General features: G+C 38.7%; 1 protein-coding gene across 36 annotated transcripts in view; it reads right to left on the bottom strand.

Annotated features, from left to right (window-relative positions):
* The window catches only part of PICALM (phosphatidylinositol binding clathrin assembly protein), a 114,849-nt gene that overhangs the window by 78,799 nt on the left and 16,953 nt on the right, over nt 1-19,097 (bottom strand). For 35 of the 36 annotated variants that reach the window (XR_005223820.2, XR_005223812.2, XR_005223814.2 and 32 more), the window contains exons 2-3: nt 8,911-9,053; nt 1,793-1,868 (exon numbers count right to left, since the gene is read on the bottom strand). Coding sequence is in view for 31 of the 36 variants with exons in the window: in XM_037889319.2 (XP_037745247.1) it covers nt 1,793-1,868; nt 8,911-9,053 (219 nt within the window). In the remaining 5 variants the exon portion in view is untranslated. Of the gene's footprint in view, nt 1-1,792; nt 1,869-8,910; nt 9,054-19,097 lie in introns of those variants that run through there. The other variant, XM_043528554.1, reaches the window with a different exon arrangement.

Consider the following 19,097-nt stretch of genomic DNA (forward strand, 5'->3'; position numbering starts at 1 on the left):
TAACCTCAGCCTGGACCAGTCCACACAAGAGATCCACTTCCTGGACACTACAGTGCTAATAAGTGATGGTCATAGGCAGCTCTCCAACATTACTTCCCCCCCCACTGTTCCTCAGACGTTCTTGTTAACTGCTGGAAATGGCCCACCTTGATTATCACTACAAAAGGTTTTTTTCCTCCCCGCCCGCCCCGCTCTCCTGCTAGTAATAGCTCATCTTAAGTGATCACTCTCCTTACAGTGTGTATGATAAACACCCATTTTTTCATGTTCTGTGTGTATATAAATCTCCTCACTGTATTTTCCACTGAATGCATCCGATGAAGTGAGTGATGTAGCTCACGAAAGCTTATGCTCAAATAAACTGGTTAGTCTCTAAGGTGCCACAAGTACTCCTTTTCTTTTTGCGAATACAGACTAACACGGCTGCTACTCTGAAACCTCTTATTTTGTTATACTTCTCCCAGCCTTGCAGAATACATGAAAAGTGAGTAGCTCAGGCACAAAGATGTATTTGTCTACCCTTTACCATGACAATGGATAACTTACAAATGTTATTTCCTTGTTAAAAATTTTATTTACCCCTTCCTTACAAGGAGGCAAGTAGAATTTTGCAAGATGGAATTCAATCATTCAATAATAATAAATAAATAAATAAATAAATATAATAATAATAATAATAAAAGGAGGACCCCAGTGTGTGAGATAGTAGATGTGAAGCTTTTGGTGTAGAGCAGCGGTTCTCAAACTTTGGGTCAGGACCCCAAAGTGGGTCATGATCCCTTTTGAATGGGGTCGCCAGGTTTGGCTTAGACTTACTGGAGCCCAGGGCTGAAGCCTGACTCCCACTGCCCGGGGCCGAAGCTAAAGCCTGAGGGCTTAAGCCCTGGGTGGTGGGGCTCAGGTTGCAAGCCCCATACCTGGGGCTGAAGCCTTTGAGCTTCAGTTTTGGCCCCCTGCCCAAAGCAGTGAGGTTCAGGCTTTGGCCCCCTCTCCCACCCGGGCAGGCTCAGGCTTCGGTCCCCACTCCTGGGGTTGTGAAGTAATTTTTGTTGTCAGAAGGGGACTGCAGTGCAATGAAGTTTGAGAACCCCTGGCAGAGAGAATACAGTATAGTCTGATCTGATCAAATCGTTATCTTTGGAGCATGACCTGTCTCTTACTATATACTTGTACAGTGCTTAACACAATGGGATTCCAATCTCAGCTGGACCTCTATGAAACAATTATATTAATTTTTAAACTGATTTCTTCCCTGGTAGAACTGATTTCTTCCGACCTGGAAACTGAAAATTTTATTTCATATTTATTCATTTAATTAACCCTACACAGGCATAGGGGGAAGCTGGATGACCATCAATTTAAATAAAAATTAAGTGCTATTGGTCTTTTTGTTTCAACTAGTACCAGCCAGCATCAAGAACTATCTCCTGCCCCATGATGAAACTGGAATACATTATGGGAGTTTTAACCTCTCATTTTATCTTGTATTGGCTGTTGTTGGAAACTGGTTCAGAACTAGAATAAATAGCATGACTAAAAATCACACCTATACAAGATAAAAAATTATATCTATTCTTTCCATGTGGCAGTATTTTCTATAATGCCACAAATGCTAGTCAGCTGGAAGATTATGAATGACATCCACAGAAGTGTTCTAAAATGAAGAATTTCACTTCTTGGAATGATATGCAATTTTTTAACAGAAGAGAGGCAGTTCACCACAACTTGTGAAAATAAAGTATTCATTATTCCCTAAAATACCATGTTAGATTTTAGAATGAAGATACCTTACCTTGCAATCCACTTTTGTCTAGGAAATTGCTCAAATTAAACAGCGTGTTTCTGGAAGCTAGATACTGGATAAAACGCTAGATGGAGAAAAAAAAGAATTTGAATCAATAAGAAGTTATTGCTCTGCTGGAATCTTATTTAATCCTGCACTTAAACAGTTTAGTTAACTCAGAGCTATCAAACTTTCAAAAAATTTGTAGCGTAATTTGCAAACAACACAAACAACCCACACACTTCTGGGCAAAGCTGTCAGTGGAGGAATACAGGGTTTACTACTATTTTAACTGGTATTGGTGAAGGATTAAAGGACCCTTTGCTCTAAACTAGAATTAGCCACACGAGGACAAACTTCTCATACAGGCATTAAAATTAGATACAAGGCATTAAAATTTGGCATAATTACAACTTTTCTTCTTCAAACATACCCTATTTGTAGAACCTTTCTGCACAGCTAGCAGCAATGTTTTGAGCTACATACACGCAAAGAGATACACTGAATGCAAATCAACTTCAAGTTAGGATAACTGATGGCATGTAACCATCAGTTTGACAAGTTGCCTTCCAACTTGCAGACAATTTCTCCTTTACTTACAAAGTAAACCTGGCAATTCTAATGCCAATCTAATTTTATGAAGATTACGAGGCTAACAATATTCCTTATGATGGAACTTTTTGGTAACTAGAAATGACAATTCGAAGATAAAAAGACCACTTGATCCTATTTTTTAGGAGTTTCAAGGCTAGGCTCAGATCAAAACTTCTAAACAAAGGTTGTAGAGCATCCTGCAAGAAACTTGAAAAAAACTCAACTTTGGTTTCAAAGTCCTTATGGTCTGTTCCAATTTAGTGTTGGCTATCGAACAGTCTTGTGATTCTTCGGTTCACACTGCATTGGTTTCATGAAGTACGTATTTGAGGTCTGATTTTCAAAGACACTGAGCACCTGCAGCTTGCATTCACATTATTTGGAGTTGAGTGCTCAGCACCTCTCAAAATCAGGCCTTTAGTTACTACCAATAGCAAAAGTGTACATCTTAACAATAAATAATCCTATGCTTGCCTGCTTTAATGGGAGTGAATTAGCAGTAAATGTATTGCAGACACGAACTCTTCAGACAAAATCCCCCTCCCCCACATACACGTCAGATGCTCTGACATGTACTGGCAGAAAACTATACTATTTTTCTACCAGATCAAATTAGCAGTAGTCACGCTATGAAATGTAAACCCTTCAACTGAAAATGAGCGTCTGTAGCACTCATTACTTAGACATAAACATGTTGCTCTGCCATAGCTGAAAAAAGGGACATTGTGCACATTGTGGTTGGGGCGGGCTAGGGATCAGACCTCTGTAGAACTATTTTTTTTAATATCTGTTTTACGGTGTTCGGTGTGCATCCACAGGCAAGGTCTCTTTCAAAACTTCTTAAATCAGTTACTGCTCACATGTGGTGGCTTCAAGGACTGATTGTAGCACAAAGGCGTTCTTCACCTATACTGCCTACATCAACACTTTGGCATTTGTAATCAAGCTATCAGTATATTACCAGGAAATAATGTCTACCTGTACTAAGAAGTGAACTAGGAGTTCTTGACCAGCTTTACCTTTAGTTCCCTGTACACTTAGGTTAAATTTAAGGTATTGAATGTTATTTAATTACCTTTAAATATAATTATTGGATTTTATTTGAGAGATATTCAGCAGCATGAAGATTTACTATTAATACTACATAAAGATTATTATTCATATTAAATAAATTCAGGAACCTAAAGGAGAAATTTTCTTATCAATTCAGGTTTCACCCTGTCTAGTCTGTATCTCATACTTTAGGAATTGCATGTCTAACCAAAACCAGTATTTGGCCTTCTATGCTGACGATTACATTTTCTTTATTTCAATTAAAAACATTTTAGAAGAGCAATTTTAGTGTACTCTTCATGGATTATAAATCATATTTCAGAGGATGAGACAGACAGGCATTTTATTTCCCTTCGTTCCCCCCCAAACCATGGTGGTGGTAATTCTCATCAGTAAAGAAACCTCTTTCCAAGCCTTCTAAGCAGCCACATGGCTTTTCGTACTTGTATAAAAAACTCTCTCAACGCTACATTCTAGCCTGCACAGGATTCTCTTGAGGGGAAACTCTCCAGAAGTTGTGAAATACTTGCTTAATCCAGTGTACTGCTATTCTAATGACCCTTTCAACATTTGTTTAGGATTAAATACTGTTAAATCCCTACTGGGCACATGTATGCTTCAGAGTCCCTTTGAAGAAAGGAAGAGTTTTTTGCTAGCCAGTAAGAAGGGTTGCTATGAAAAGAATTCTGAATACTGACTCACTCAGCCCTATTTTTAATTACTTTAGAAGTTTTCCAATGTATAAAGAGTGAAGAGGAGAGCTAGGTGGAGAATGGTCATTCCATTTTGTGGAGATCCTGGGAGCGCTGGGTCCAGGGAAGTCTATGAGGAGGGCTGAAGAGGAAGTGGGCAGGTAAGCCCCCAAGAAGCCTGCCTTGTTTCTGGCAGAATTTCACTGATCTTGAACCATATCTGTGAAACGTTTCCATTTCAACAGATTAACAAAAAAGTTTTGTCAACAACCTATAGTGAAGAGGTATCAGGATTTGGCGAGAGCTGAACAGCTTGCACGTATGGGAACAAATTTATTTCCTCTTCCTCCCTACTGGTCTGAGTAAGGGTATTACCTACTATACATATTACAAATGTCCTCCTGAAAGTCATCTATCACATAATTTTTCCTTATGTGCTAACTTTAGAAGAAATGAATTGGGCAGAAAAGCCAGTGCCATTGGAAAAATGAATTTTGAATCAGCAGTTTAGTGAATTTTCAAAACAAGAGTCTTGCTAAACGGGATTCAGGGCCTGGAAGAAGTTACATCCTTATTGTAATCTCTAGTTTTATCCATTGCAGCTAATTCTACAGCCCAAGGATGACATGGATTCATTCATAGGGTAAAGATCTTTATAACTAATGCCCTGTCGCAGGTATGTGCATAAAATGAATGCTAAATCTTGTCACTGACTATTTTTGCCTCTGAAAACGGATCCCCGAGAACTGATACAACAATTAATACATACTAGTGCTGCGTTTTGCTAAGCTATATGTGGGGAGACAGAGGTTATCACCTGATGGTACGGGTCTTTTTCCCCCTTAGTTCACTTACAAAAAGCCAAGAGTTATATCTGAAAATACCACTGTAACCTAAATCATCATGCAAAGTATGGTTATATGGACATTGTATTGCGTCCAAATATACAATGCATCAGATAACTAAAACAGAAAAATTCTGTTTCAGCTGAAGTGACTGATTTTTCATAGCTTGGGACGGGGAGGGGAGGAATGATAGCCTTTTACATTCCAAGCCCAGGCCAACTGAATCTCCACTGAAGTTCCAATGATTAGACCACTTTCAACACTCTAACATGACAAGTAGTCTGTCTGGGAGTAGAATTTGTTTTTGAAAATTCCTGCTGGTCTAACTTTAAAAAACTGATGTTTACAAAAGGGTGGGGAAAAAACAGGAAATAGTTTAAATCATAGCTAATGAGCAAAAATAGCTGCATTTTCTTCTCTCCCTAGGACACTCCTCACAAAATCCACAGAATTGGGACCCATACATGGAAAATTTGATATCAACGATTGAGTATAAATGGGATTAGAATCTTAACTATGATGATTCTTGCTCACATGAATAAGCTTACACTGTGTGACCCATGACAACTCAATGCCAACTGGCAATGGGGTTACAATAATATCCTGATTCTGGTAAGTACATTCTTGTTCATCAAAGAATGCCATGTGAGGTTTTAATGAAAACAATGGTCACTTTAGTCATTACTATTGTTGTGAAATGTACACACAAACGCTATATATGTATACTGAAAATATGGTCTTAAAGAGTCTGTATCACAGCAGAAGTGGAGAAACAGGTTTCCTGTCAGACAAAAGATGTTTATTTACCTGTCGGCAGGTAAATTAAGTACTGTAAGCTAACACAATGGTGGCCAATTTACATACAAGGTCAACAGAAATATCAAGTCAAAAAAGAAATCATACAGAGGTGGAAGGCAACCTTATCACTTCAAAGGTTTGCTGGACTATCTGGGGAACAGAGAAGACACCCTGTGATCCCGGACCTAGGAAGTAAAAGGGCAGTTCATTTACATTCATGAAACCAGTCTTAGTTGAAATGCTGCAGAGGACACTTAGGGTAAGAAAAACTTCTTTAGACAAGAGGTTAGCCTGTTAAGTCAAGTCTAGTCTCTAGAAAACGTATTATGATTTTGTTTTATAGGTAACCTTTCGCTTCCATTACCCTTACTACCTCTTAAATCTTGGATAATAAAAACTTACTATAGTTTTCACTATAAATGTATCTCAGTGCTGTGATATTAAGCAAGAAGTTGATCCTGAGTTGAATCATACAAGCTGGTGTAAGCACTGTTCCTTTGGGGACAGCAGATGTGGCATTTCTGTGAGCCGTCAGTGGAAAAGAGGCTGGACACTACAGGGAACACTTCAAGAAGACTTGAGTACTGGGTATACCAATTGTTAACCCGCATAGAAAAATAAGAGCTGGCATAACCCAGAGGAGATTGTTTGGATGGCTAACAAGCTGGTAGTATCAGGGAGCCAACGTCCAATTAAGCACAAGCAAGTCTCCTTCATGCTGAAGGCTGGGGGTAACAAGGTGACTCTCAGCCCTGGGTACCCCAAGAACTATCAAACTGATTGCCAAATCAGGGATGGGAAAGAATTTTCTTTCCTAGCATATTGGCAGGGACTAGTAGGGAGGAAAGAGCTTCTCATCTTCTCTGCCCACACTGAGCAGAGATCATTTGCTAGGCTCAGCTGGAACTATCCCACATACATTTCCTTGAAATTCTAAATGCCAGGGTGCAGGAGGAGAGATAAGAGCCTGTGGATTTCAGTCCTTCCCATCTTTTATTTATATTTTTTCCATTAGACTGAATTTATCATTGCTCATTTCATACTTTAACTGTGCAAATACATGTACAAACCCTTTATAGAGGGATCTGAATAGTCAAACATTATGGGCTCACAGTAGATCAGGGGTGGGTAAACTACGGCTCGCAGGTTGCATCTGGTCCACCAGCCATTTTAATCCGGCCCTCGGGCGCTTCAGCCAGGGAGCAGGGTCAGGGGCCACGGTGCGCAGCTCCCAGAAGTAACGGCATGTCCCCCCTCCAGCTCCTACACATAGGGGCAGCCAGGGGGCTCTGCTCTGCACTGCCCCAAGCGCTGCCCCCCATAGCTCCCATTGGCCAGGAACTGCGGCCAATGGGAGCTGCAGGGGCGGCGCCTGTGGACAAGGCAGCGCGCAGCAGAGCCATCAGGCTGCACCTCCACGTAGGACCCGGAGAGGGAACATGCCACTGCTTCTGGGAGCTGCTTGAGGTAAGCACTGCCCAGAGCCTGCACCCCGACCTCCTCCCACACACCAACCCTCTGCCCCAGCCCTGATCCCCCTCCCACCATCCAAACCCCTCAGTCCCAGCCCAGAGCACACTCCTACACCCCAAACCCCTCATCCACAGCCCCACCCCAGAGTCTGTACCCCCAGACGGAGCCTTCACCCCCACACCTCCATGCACCACACTTGTCCCAGCCTGGAAGCCCCTCCTGCACCCTGAACTCCTCATTTCTGGCCTCACCCCGGAGTCCACACCCCCTGCTGTACCCCAATCCCAATTTCATGAGCATTCATGGCCTGCCATACAATTTCTATACCAGATGTGGCCCTCAGGCCAAAAAGTTTGCCCACCCCTGCAGTAGATCCAGAACAGTTTTCAATTCACATTCTGACTCAGTTAGGTTTGGTCTACATCGTTCAAGGCTTTGAAAAATTCTGCGGCCTGAGAACCGTAGTTAAGTCAGTCAAACCCCTGATATTGATGTCGCTAGATCAACAGAAGAATTCTTCCACTGACCTATTTACCACCTCTCAGAGAGATGGCTTAACTACAATCGACAGAAAAACCTCTTTAGTCAACACAGAAAGCTTCTACACTACGGCGCTCCAACGGCTCAGCGGCAGTGCTGAAGCAGTTGTAGAATAGGCATGTCCTTAGTATCTGAGGGTCTTTCCATTCCTGTGCAGATACAAATGGAACCAAAGAGTAGCATTAATGGTTTTGTAGAATCCCATGAAAAGTCAGAAGGTATTTTTCTATTTTTTCCTTATGACAAATATATATTATGAACTGTATGAGAAATTTCATTTCAATTGTTTCAATGTAAAAGAAATCTGACTGAATATGAAGGGGAATCTGAATATTGCCCATACCATACATATTATATATCATGTATGGATTATATACAATAGCCACTTTTCAAAATTAATTTTTTAAATTCAAAAATGGTGGATTAAGAAAAAAGGCTTCAAAATGTCTACTGTGCTATAGATCAACAGATCTAAAATTTTAAGTTTTTTTTTAAATGTAGAAAGTCTACAAGCCACAGTTCATTTGGGTTAAGCATCTTAAAAAATAGGGCTGTATCATAGACTAGTCACCACAAGACTTATTTTGTAAAGGTTTTGTGGAGGGTATGCAGCAGGATGGAGCTTACTACTTTTTTTTAAAATCAGCTGATTTTGGGCTGTTAGCTCATATTTAATTGATTGCAAACTTAATGTTAATTATGGGTGCCTACTGCTCACATGTAAACAGTCTTCATATTTTTAAATCAAACATAAATACAAAGATTGTTGGTCCCCAACTAAGAAGTCTGGAAAAAACATACAATTTACAAACCATTCTGACTATACAGAAAACACCTGTTTTGTCAGATGCCTGACTAAGTGACCTAGTAAGTCTCTTTCATTTTCGGCTCTTATGATCCCACGTCATACTTGGGTTTTTTTTTGTTATTTCTCCGATTTTTTTTTTTTTAAACTATAATAAAAACAATACTGGCATAGAAAAAGAACCCCCTCTTACAGTTCTCTTACTACCTAGTAAGCAGAAGGGTAGAAACAGTGAAGATTTTCTTATAAAAGTACCTAGTCAAAGACATCTCCATGATGTATCTTTACAGCAAAGACACATTTTTTGTACTAAAGACATTGTATTACCTCATTTCCATACACCATTAGATGGTGAGTTGTGATGAGGGACTTGAAGACCACCACCCAGCTACTGTTGGTAGTTCTTTCAAACAAGCTGTCCGCCAGCTGGGGGATGTTCACATTCATCTCATTTGTGCACTGGATTAAGTCTGTAATAAACAGAATTGATTATTGTTATTTTACTTGTATATTTAGTATTCTTGAAGCTTAGTTATCATGATGGTACACATATATTTCAGTTTTTCATTCAGTGGAGCAATCTAGAAATTATGCAGCCTTTTCCAGAATACCTCTGATTTAGCTCTCAAAGGTTTTCATTCTGTGGCCCACCAGGAAAATCTCAAAGAGCTGCAGTTTGAGAGCCTTTAAAATATTTCATTCATCCACAGAATAGACAGTATGAATAAAAATAACCTTCTCAAATGTATTCTAAAAAGGACTTTCTGCAATTAAGAGTCACTTTCCTTGCCCATTTAATCCCTGGTGTTTGCTTATACTGTTACTATACCATTAGTTAACTATGATGTCAATTTTCACGATTAACACCTGTCTACTAGAAACTGAACCGATACTACCTATTTCATATGGACCACTTAAAAGCCATGCAATGGTAACATTATCACCACCGACGCTGGCTAGACTCAAACTAGTGAGCTGGATATGAAAGTCCTCATATCCTGTATTCAGCTCCCTGAGTCATGTAGTCCCCTTCCTAGGGCTCTTCTTTACGTTATTTCTCAATAAAGAGTAGGGTTGTGGATTATTTGCAGTTAACGCACTTGATTAACTCAAAAAAGTTATTAAAAAAATTAATTGCGATTAATTGCAGTTTTAATTGCACAGTTAAATAGAATACTAATTGAAATTTATTAAATATTTTGGATGTTTTTCTACAATTTCATATACCGCTATATTGTACTCTGTGTTGTAATTTAGATATCAAAGTGTATATTATTTTTTATTATAAATATTTCCACTGTAAAATGATAACCAAAAGAAACAGTATTTTTCAGGTCACCTCATACAAGTACTATAGTGCAATCTCTTTGTTGTCAAAGTACAACTTACAAATGTAGATTTATTTTTGTTACATAATGGCATTCAAAAACAAAATGTAAAAATTCAGCACCTACAGGTCCACTCAGTCCTACTTCCATGCTGATGACGCTTGTTAAAAAAATAATGCATTAATTAAAATTGCGACTGAATTCCTTGGGGGAGAATTGGATCCTCCCTGCTCTGTGTTTTACTTGCATTCTGCCATATATTTCATGGTACAGCAGTCTCAGATGACCCAGCACACGTTGTTCATGTTATGAACACTTTCATTGCAGATCTGACAAAACGCAAAGAAGGTACCAATGTGAGATTTCTAAAGATAGCTACAGTACTCGAGCCAAGGTTTAAGAATCTGAAGTGCCTCCCAAAATCTGAGAGGGACGAGGTGTGGAGCATGCTTTCAGAAGTCTTAAAAGAGCAACACTCCAAAGCCGAAACTACAAAACCCGAGCCACCAAAAAACAAAATCAACCTTCTGCTGGTGGCATCTGACTCAGATGATGAAAATGAACATGTGTCCATCCGCACTGCTTTGGATTGTTATCAAACAGAACCTGTCATTAGCATAGATGCATGTCCCCTGGAATGGTGGTTGAAGCATGAGGGGACATATGAATCTTTAGTGCACCTGGCACGAATATCTTGCAACGCCAGCTACAACAGTATCATGAGTACACCTATTCTCACTTTCAGGTGATACTGTAAATAAGAATTGGGCAGCATTATGTCCTGCAAATGTAAACAAATCTGTTTGTCTAAGTGATTGGCTGAATAAGAAGTAGGACTGAGTGGACTTGTAGGTGCTAAAATTTTTCATTGTTTTATTTTTGAATGCAGTTTTTTTGTACATAGTTTTACATTTGTAAGTTCAACTTTCAGGATAAAGAGATTGCACTACTTGTATTAGGTGAATTGAAAAATACTATTTCTTTTGTTTTTTTATAGTGAAAATACTTGTAATCAAAAATAAATATAAAGTGAGCACTGTACACTTTGTATTCTGTGTTGTAATTGAAATCAATATATTTGAAAAGGTAGAAAACATCCCAAAATAGTTAAATAAATGGTATTCTATTATTAACAGCGGGATTAATCACAATTTTTTTATTCGCTTGACAGCCCTAATAAAGAGTACTTTTTCCATGTACACCATTGACACGTTTTTCAATTTTAAGCCATTCTAAAAGGAACAAATGAATCATCTTTCCTATGTGCCAGAACCACTCTTGCACAAAACATAATTTCTGCATATAATTTGAGAAAATATTTACTTTCAGTTTCTCTCAGCTCAATAAAGGCAGCAAAAACAGGCTTTAAAGTTTCCAATCATCATATCAACACAGGGTTTCCTTATGCTCCTCAGACTGAAAATTACATTTAACTACAGTATTAGAGACACTGAAGACCAAACAAAAGATTTCTTATGTGCTAAAACTGATAGTAAAAAAAAACAACAACAAAAAAAAACAAAAACACACACACACACACACACACACACACCAGCTGCTGGAAAGATGCTCTAGTCACTATTAATAATTTCACAGAAGTTAAAAAGGGAGGAAGATTAATATAAATAATAAAAAGTAAATAAAAATTTGGCTGCCAGTCCAATGTGATTTCCAGAAATTCTTCCCTCTACTTACTCTGGCCTACCACAACTATATGTTGAAAGCACAGAAGTTGTAAGAGATCTATACAAGTAATAAGCCCTAAATTAAACAATTCAGATACAATTCAAGGACTGTTAGCATCCCAATGAAACAGATATTTCAATATTTTTATGAAAGAGGTAATGTAATTTACTAAACTAAGCAGATGCCTAACTTTTCTTTGACATTACCCTTCACCCACCCTAAAATATTGTAAGTATTCTTAGTAGGGCTGTCAATTATTAGCAGTTAACTCAAGCAATTAACTCTGAACAAATTAACTCAACGAAAAAGATTAATCGTGATTAATCACAGTTTTAATTGCACTGCTTAACAATAATGGAATACCAACTGAAATTATAAATATTTTGGATGTTTTTCCTACAGTTCCAAATATACTGATTTCAATTACAACAAAGAACACAAATATATTTGAAAATGTAGAAAAATATCCAAAATATTTAAATAGATTTTATTAAGTGCGATTACAATTGCGATTAATTTCAAAATTTTTAATCTCATAATTAATCATGATTTTTTTAATCATTTGACAGCCCTAATTCTTAGCCCTATCACAAAAGTGTTCAAACCCTGATGTATTTAAACTTTTTACAAATACTATGCATCTGATGAAGCGAGCTGTAGCTCACGAAAGCTTATGCTCAAATAAATTTGTTAGTCTCTAAGGTGCCACAAGTACTCTTTCTTTTTGCGGATACAGACTAACACGGCTGCTACTCTGAAACCTGTCATTATGCATAACTGTCTCAGAAAAAACAACTACAGAACACTAAAAAGCCAGATAAGGAAAATGTTACATACACAATTTGCCTAATATATGTAATTGTATTTAAAACAAAAAACAACACACAGTAAGAACTTTTGATAAAAATGCATATTCATTTCAACATTCCAGGAATAGAAAGAGGTGAACTGCTGACAACAAAGCTTGCTGGATTTCACAAAGCAGTTAATTTGCCTTTACCCTTCATACTCTTGGGTAAAAGAATTCTAGTAAGTAGATAGTTAGATTAATAATAATTCTTGTCAAGAAAAAAAGTGGATTTCTTGATTCAAATATGGGTCCATGGATCCATTCCATAAAACATACACCAGATATATATTGGATTAAGTTCACGTATTTTGTCCACAAAAACCCTTGAGTCCAAAACACAAAGGAGGAGGAAGCGGTTGATTCCACTTTTACATAAATGGAACTGTAACAAGTGATTTTTAATAGTTTTCGTAATTTTTCCTATGAAACTGTTCTAACTTTAGTAAATTCTACAGAATACGCACATAGCCAAGAAAGAAATCTTTTGCAGTAACATATGGATTAACTTCAAATGAGCTGAAGAGGAAGATGACGTGGATCAAGAACTACATGGCGAAGCAGATGCTATGTGCTTAATCATTGGAGGCCAAGCACACAGCAACAACTATAATTAAGGTAGCCCCAGTAGTTCCTGTCTAGAAGGCCTCTGCAGTTGGTTATCACCAACGCTAACTTTTCCCTTTCAGGATTAATACTCAACATGCTGCCTGTGTGAGGAGGATTTGTTTTAAATCTGAGCACAGTCCAGCTATTTAAATATTGGAGGGCAGATATTTATTATTAAAAAAACAGCTAGTACAGCTGCAGTTTGCGATAGCACACTAAAATTCATCATTGAGCTAGTCCCTAAGCTTAAGACATATGGTTTTAGGTGACCTAATGAAAGTGAGTTTAGACTCTGCCAAGTACTAGAACAAAGTGGTTTTTTATTTTGCTTTAAAACTTTAACTAAAAAAGTCCAACAAAACAAAGACTTCATGCATGTGCACTAATTTTAAAAACAAAGTTTTATAAAAGTCTTGCCACATTTTATTGGACATAAAAATGTGCTTATGCAAAATTTCACATTCCACTGCAAATGGATGCAGAATAAGATATGTAACAGTGAAGACAGGCTTGGGACAAAAATAATGCACAAATGAACTGGCGTATCCCCCTGCAACATTCACTGTGCATCAACCAATAAGCATCTAAATGAAGCAGAGGCCCTCCAGAAAAAAAGATGCAAGTTGTGATTATGTAATTAAAGACAGTATTATCTATGTATATTTACCAGAGGTAAAGTTAAGGTTGCATAGGCGGTTTTTGACTTAGACTCAGACTTTAAGGCAGAAGGGACAATCAAGATCACCTAGTCTTACCTCCTGCACATTGCAGGCCACAGAGCCTGACCCACCCACTCCTGTTCATAATGTCTGGCTGAGTTACCGAAGTCCTCAAATCATGATTTAAGGACTTCAAGTTACAATGAATCCACCATTTACACTTGTTTAAACCTGCGAGTGACCCATGCCCCATGCTTCAGAGGAAATCGAAACCCCCCCAGGGACTTTGGCATTTCCTGACAAGTGCTGCACTTAGCAACTTCAATGTTAGCAGTTCAAGTGAAATTAAATATTGGATTAAAGCTGGCCAAACTGCTTGTAACACAGTTGTTGGGCTTTCATATTGATCCACTTTTAGCTGGCGTCAGACTTTGCAGGAAGAAGTTAGTTAATCCCCTTTGGCTCACTGTGGTATGTGCAGCTCATTTTCTCATTTTGGGCAGATGAAAAGTCCGAGTAGCCCCTCGGGTCAGAGGGACCTAGGGTCTATGATGAGGATAAGTGGTCCAAAGGCAGAAACCAACGGGAAGTTTTTTCAATCTACACTGTGTACAGTGACCATTTTGAAACATCGCAGAGGATGCTGACTGTTCACTCTACTTGACACAAGCCCTTTATGGAGTTAACCAGGTCCCAGTTGTTTCTCAGGGTTTATTCTCATTTGAACCAGATACTCTAGAAGAGATTTAGCAGTTTTAGCAGCTTGTCTATACATGGTGTTTATTCCTGATTAATTCCATGTGTGGACACTTATTCCAAAATAAATAAGGAATTCCATGTGCAGAAAATATTTTATCCAGATCTTTCAGAAAATGTTAACCTGTAACGAGGGAACACTGAGGCAGATGAATAGCTACAACAAAAAATTGTGCAAAACACTTTCCAAAAATCAAGGGATTAACTTTATTTCAACAAATCATAAACTTTGGTAAAACCTTTTGGAAACTAACTTTCAATTAGAGCAGTTCAAACATCAATATACCCCAATCCCAATCAATATTTAGATTGATGTAGTCAAATACAAATTTCCAAAATCTATCACCACACAAATCAATTGCATGAAGTCACAAACATTACAATAAGAGTGAACAGATCACTAGTCAGATCAGAGTCAATAAATCTTATTTGATACACCAAGTACAAGCAACACTGAGAGAACTATCAAAGTGTGAACTCTGTCTCTTCAAGCTCACATGCAAGGAAGGTAGCCTAACTATGTCTACACTTAAAATGCTACAGCAGCACATGTGTGTTGCTATAGTGCTTCAGCATAGACATCTACTACATTGATGGGAGGGATTCTCCACCTCCCAGAGAAGCAGTAGCTAGGTTAATGGAATCCATACATCAACCTAGCACTACCTATGCCAGGAGTTAGGCTGGCTTAGTTACATCTCTCACAGGTGTGGATTTTTCACACCCGAGAGACAAGCTATATCAATGTAACTTTTCAGCATATTATGTTATGTCATCTTGACTACACCGCTCAGGTGATTTTTCTCACCCTTGAGCAATGTTGCTGGGTCAACCTAATTTTCTAGAGTAGTAGGCTAGCCGTCACCTACAGCCCCCAACTAAAACCTCTCCAGGGCATCATCAAGGATCTACAACCTATCCTGAAGGACGCTCCCAGCGATAAAGCTATCACCACTCATTCAGGGTGGGTTTTTTTTTTAATTGCTGGGAGAGCTCTTCCCTGACAACAAAGCATGTCTACACTGCCCACGTCACAGCACTGCCGCGGCAGCACAGCCACGCTATAACGTTTGTAGTGTAGACATACCCTGATTTGTCATGCATATCCCCAAGTTTCACCTCACTTAAAAACTACTTGCTTACAAAAACAGACAAAAATACAAAAGTGTCACAGCACACTATTACTGAAAAATTGCTTACTCTCTCATGTTTACCATATAATTATAAAATAAATCTATTGGAATATAAATATTGTACTTAAATTTCACTGTATAGTATACAGAGCAGTATAAACAAGTCATTGTCTGTATGAAACTTTAGTTTGTACTTACTTCGCCAGTGCTTTTTATGTAGCCAGTTGTAAAATTAGGCAAATATCTAGATGAGTTGATGTGCCTCCCTGGAAGAACTCTGGGCAAGGGTGTGGATTTTTCAAAAAAGGGTGTCAAAAGCCACCAGTAATCTGAATCAATGTATGTAACATGCTGCTTGCCAAAATGATTTTTGAGCAAGAATGTGTGTCTAGAAATGAAAAATACTGCCTATTTTCTTGTAACTACACAAAAGAAGTCTGGATTAGCAGATTACAAGTCAAGACATGCTATGCTTCACATTTGCTTTGTCCAAATCTAATTTTTTCCCTCTGATCTCAATAAATCTAATTTTAGTCAAAAACCTCTGGTATTGGCAATTTGGGATTGTCTGCATTAAATTCCCAAATAGGTGAAACAATTTCAGTCTTGTTGGCAGTAAAGAAAGGTAGTATGGAGCCTACACTGCTAATGTTTCTCAAGCGGAAGAGCAGATTAACTATCCTCTTCCCCATAGTTTGTCATTTCAAGAGCTAGGGTCCAAATGATGCAGAGGAAAGGCCTCAAAACATGGACAGAAATCAATTTTAAGGGGCACCTATAGAAAACAAATACACCCCAAAGTCTTTCAGAATTTAACAGGCAAAATGAGATTCAAGGTTTTTTCCCCGCCTAGTCTCATTATCTAACCAGACTGATTGGTGTAGAAAGGCATAACAGCAACTTTTCATTTTAAATATGAAACAGTAATTGTTGGCTGTACATCCAAAAAGTTTTCATTAGATGCCATCAGTTTGTACTTTGCTTTTTTCTTTTGAATGAAGGAGGAAAATAGTCATCCCATCTAATATTTTGTGTTTCATACTGTTATTTACACCTGAAAGTCCTCATCTAGATTAAATCAGAGCATGTTTTAGTGGACACAAAAATTAGTGCTCTTGCTTTAGTTATAGCTTTTAAAGGCACGCCTACCCTACACCCACTGAAGTGACCCAGCTACAGCATTGCAGCTGTGTCACTGTAGTGTAGATGCTTCCTACATCGATAGAAGGGGCCTTTCCATCTATGCAGTTTGTCCATCTTGCTGAGAGGCTGTGACTAGGTCGACTGAAGAATTTTTCCACTGACCTAGCCAAATCTACATCCAGGGTTTGTCAACTTAACTATGTTGCTCAGGGTGTTAAATTTTTCAGAGCCGAAATTGATGTAGTATGGTCTGTCTAATTTTTAAGTGTAGGCCATGCCTAACTGTTAACATGCACTTCTACGACAACTGTTTGAACAGACCCTTACTACTCTGATGTTAGCCACTTGAAAGTAAGGTCTGGTCTACACTACAGACTTACATCAGTATAATTACGTCACTCAAGAGTGTGAAAAATCCACACCCCTGTGCAACATAGTTATACTGACCTATCCCCCGTGTAGACAGCTTTATGTCAGCAGGAGAGCTTCTGCCATCAACATAGTTATCACCTCTCAGGGAGGCATCTTCATTAAAGTGCTACAGCACTACCGTGCAGCTGCACTGGTGCAGTGTTTTAAGTGTAGACCTGCCCTCAGTAAACCAGTAAATTTAAAACAGCTAAAGTCTCAGGCCTTCTGTACTCCAGAGACGGTTTGAAGGTACAGTTCTATGGGCTTGATTCCTTGATTGGGCGGGAAAACTGGCATTTCCCAAATACCACCCACTTTGGTCACCGAAATAAGACATTACTCAATAAAATGACTACAGATCTATTATCCTCTGTCTTTATTAAACAAGGAATCAAACAGTTAATAATGCTGATATTCACTCTGACTTCATCCATTGGCTCCCAATTTCTCTACTATACCAACCAACTGCTCATTTTTACTTTCAAAGCTCTTCACAGCCTATCCTATCATCTCTCGTTCACTATCAAAATATCAACTTTGTGCCAATCATGCCATCATCCACTTGTTAATTTTTCTAACACCTCTGTGCTTTGTCCCATGCCACCATCACCACACCTGGAAGGAGCTCCCTGTGAACATCTGCAAAGATATCTTTTTATCCTCCTTACACCCCCCCCTTTTTTGCTATGATGCCTACAAAAATACCTGAGTTAGGCTGCTGATGCTGAAACCACTGCCTATCCTGCTGAATGTTATCCTCACGTTTCCTTGTACTCCATTTGTCTGTCTGTATCCACTCGTTAGATAGTGGACTTTTGGGGTCAGAGACTTTTTTTGGACCCTAGCACAATGGAGTCCTGATCCATAACTAGCGCTCCTACTTACCATGGTAATACAAGCTGTAATTGAAATGATCAGTGGGCATCTGGGATCATTTGTGAGCTAACGGGCAGTTCATGCCTCTCAAGGCTATTACTTCAGGTTCTCTGTAGACTCAAAGACACATCTCAGCATTGGGTAGCTTACATTTGAGGTTCTCACCACCAAAACCTAGAAGCTGAGATTCCTGAGACCAAATATAGCTTCAGAAAGAGGTCAAAAGAGCACATGGATGCATGCAAGCAGTTTCCAAGCCCTGGTTCTCGGGTAAATAATGACTGCTTGTATTAGTTTAATACTCCGAGATTGCAATCTGAACTATGACAATAATGCAAATGTGGTCTACCTGAAAGCCAAAGAAAGAAAGAGAGATTACTTTCAAACAGATGCATTAGGAAATAGAGTGCAGTGAGTACCACTTCAGATTTTGAGAGTTTATAAAATCTTCACAAGTGAAGCCTTGAAGTCTTGAATGAGGAGGGTAAAAGAAATCTTCTGCCTAAATCCCCAAGGATAACTATCTCTGGTTATTAGAATTAGGCTTCTAACAGATTAGTACATTTTTCAAGTCCTGCTGACCACTATTTGCTAAACTATAGAAATCCTTTATGTGACTGAACCGTCTGCAATATGGACAAATGGTGTTGGTAGCCCACAATGCAAAAGAATTTCCCCACAATCTAATGCAGGCCAAGATGGAGGCAATGGACAAATTGTGTCACCTGACAGACTACAAAACTAAGGAACAGAATTAGCTAGCAAGATGCAGCATTAAGTACTAGGCCGGCATTTTCAGCTAAATGTTTGTGACCTGCAACTACATACCATCTGTAGCTGGGAGCTTTTCAGTGTTAGGGGGTCAGGCTGCTTGACATGCCATAATTTTTATAACAAAAACAGCAGACACGACAACTTTTTAATTGCAGAGCCATTTTGCACAAGTAAGGAAGTCAGCCCCAGTGTCTTAGCCAAATACCAACCTAGGTAATTACATTCTACCTATCTAAATATTTTCCATGCATTTTCAACTACAGAAATAGAGGAAAAGTGAGCACAGTAATAC

This window comes from Chelonia mydas, chromosome 1, assembly GCF_015237465.2.
Source record: "Chelonia mydas isolate rCheMyd1 chromosome 1, rCheMyd1.pri.v2, whole genome shotgun sequence".
In the NCBI taxonomy this organism is placed as follows: domain Eukaryota; kingdom Metazoa; phylum Chordata; order Testudines; family Cheloniidae; genus Chelonia; species Chelonia mydas.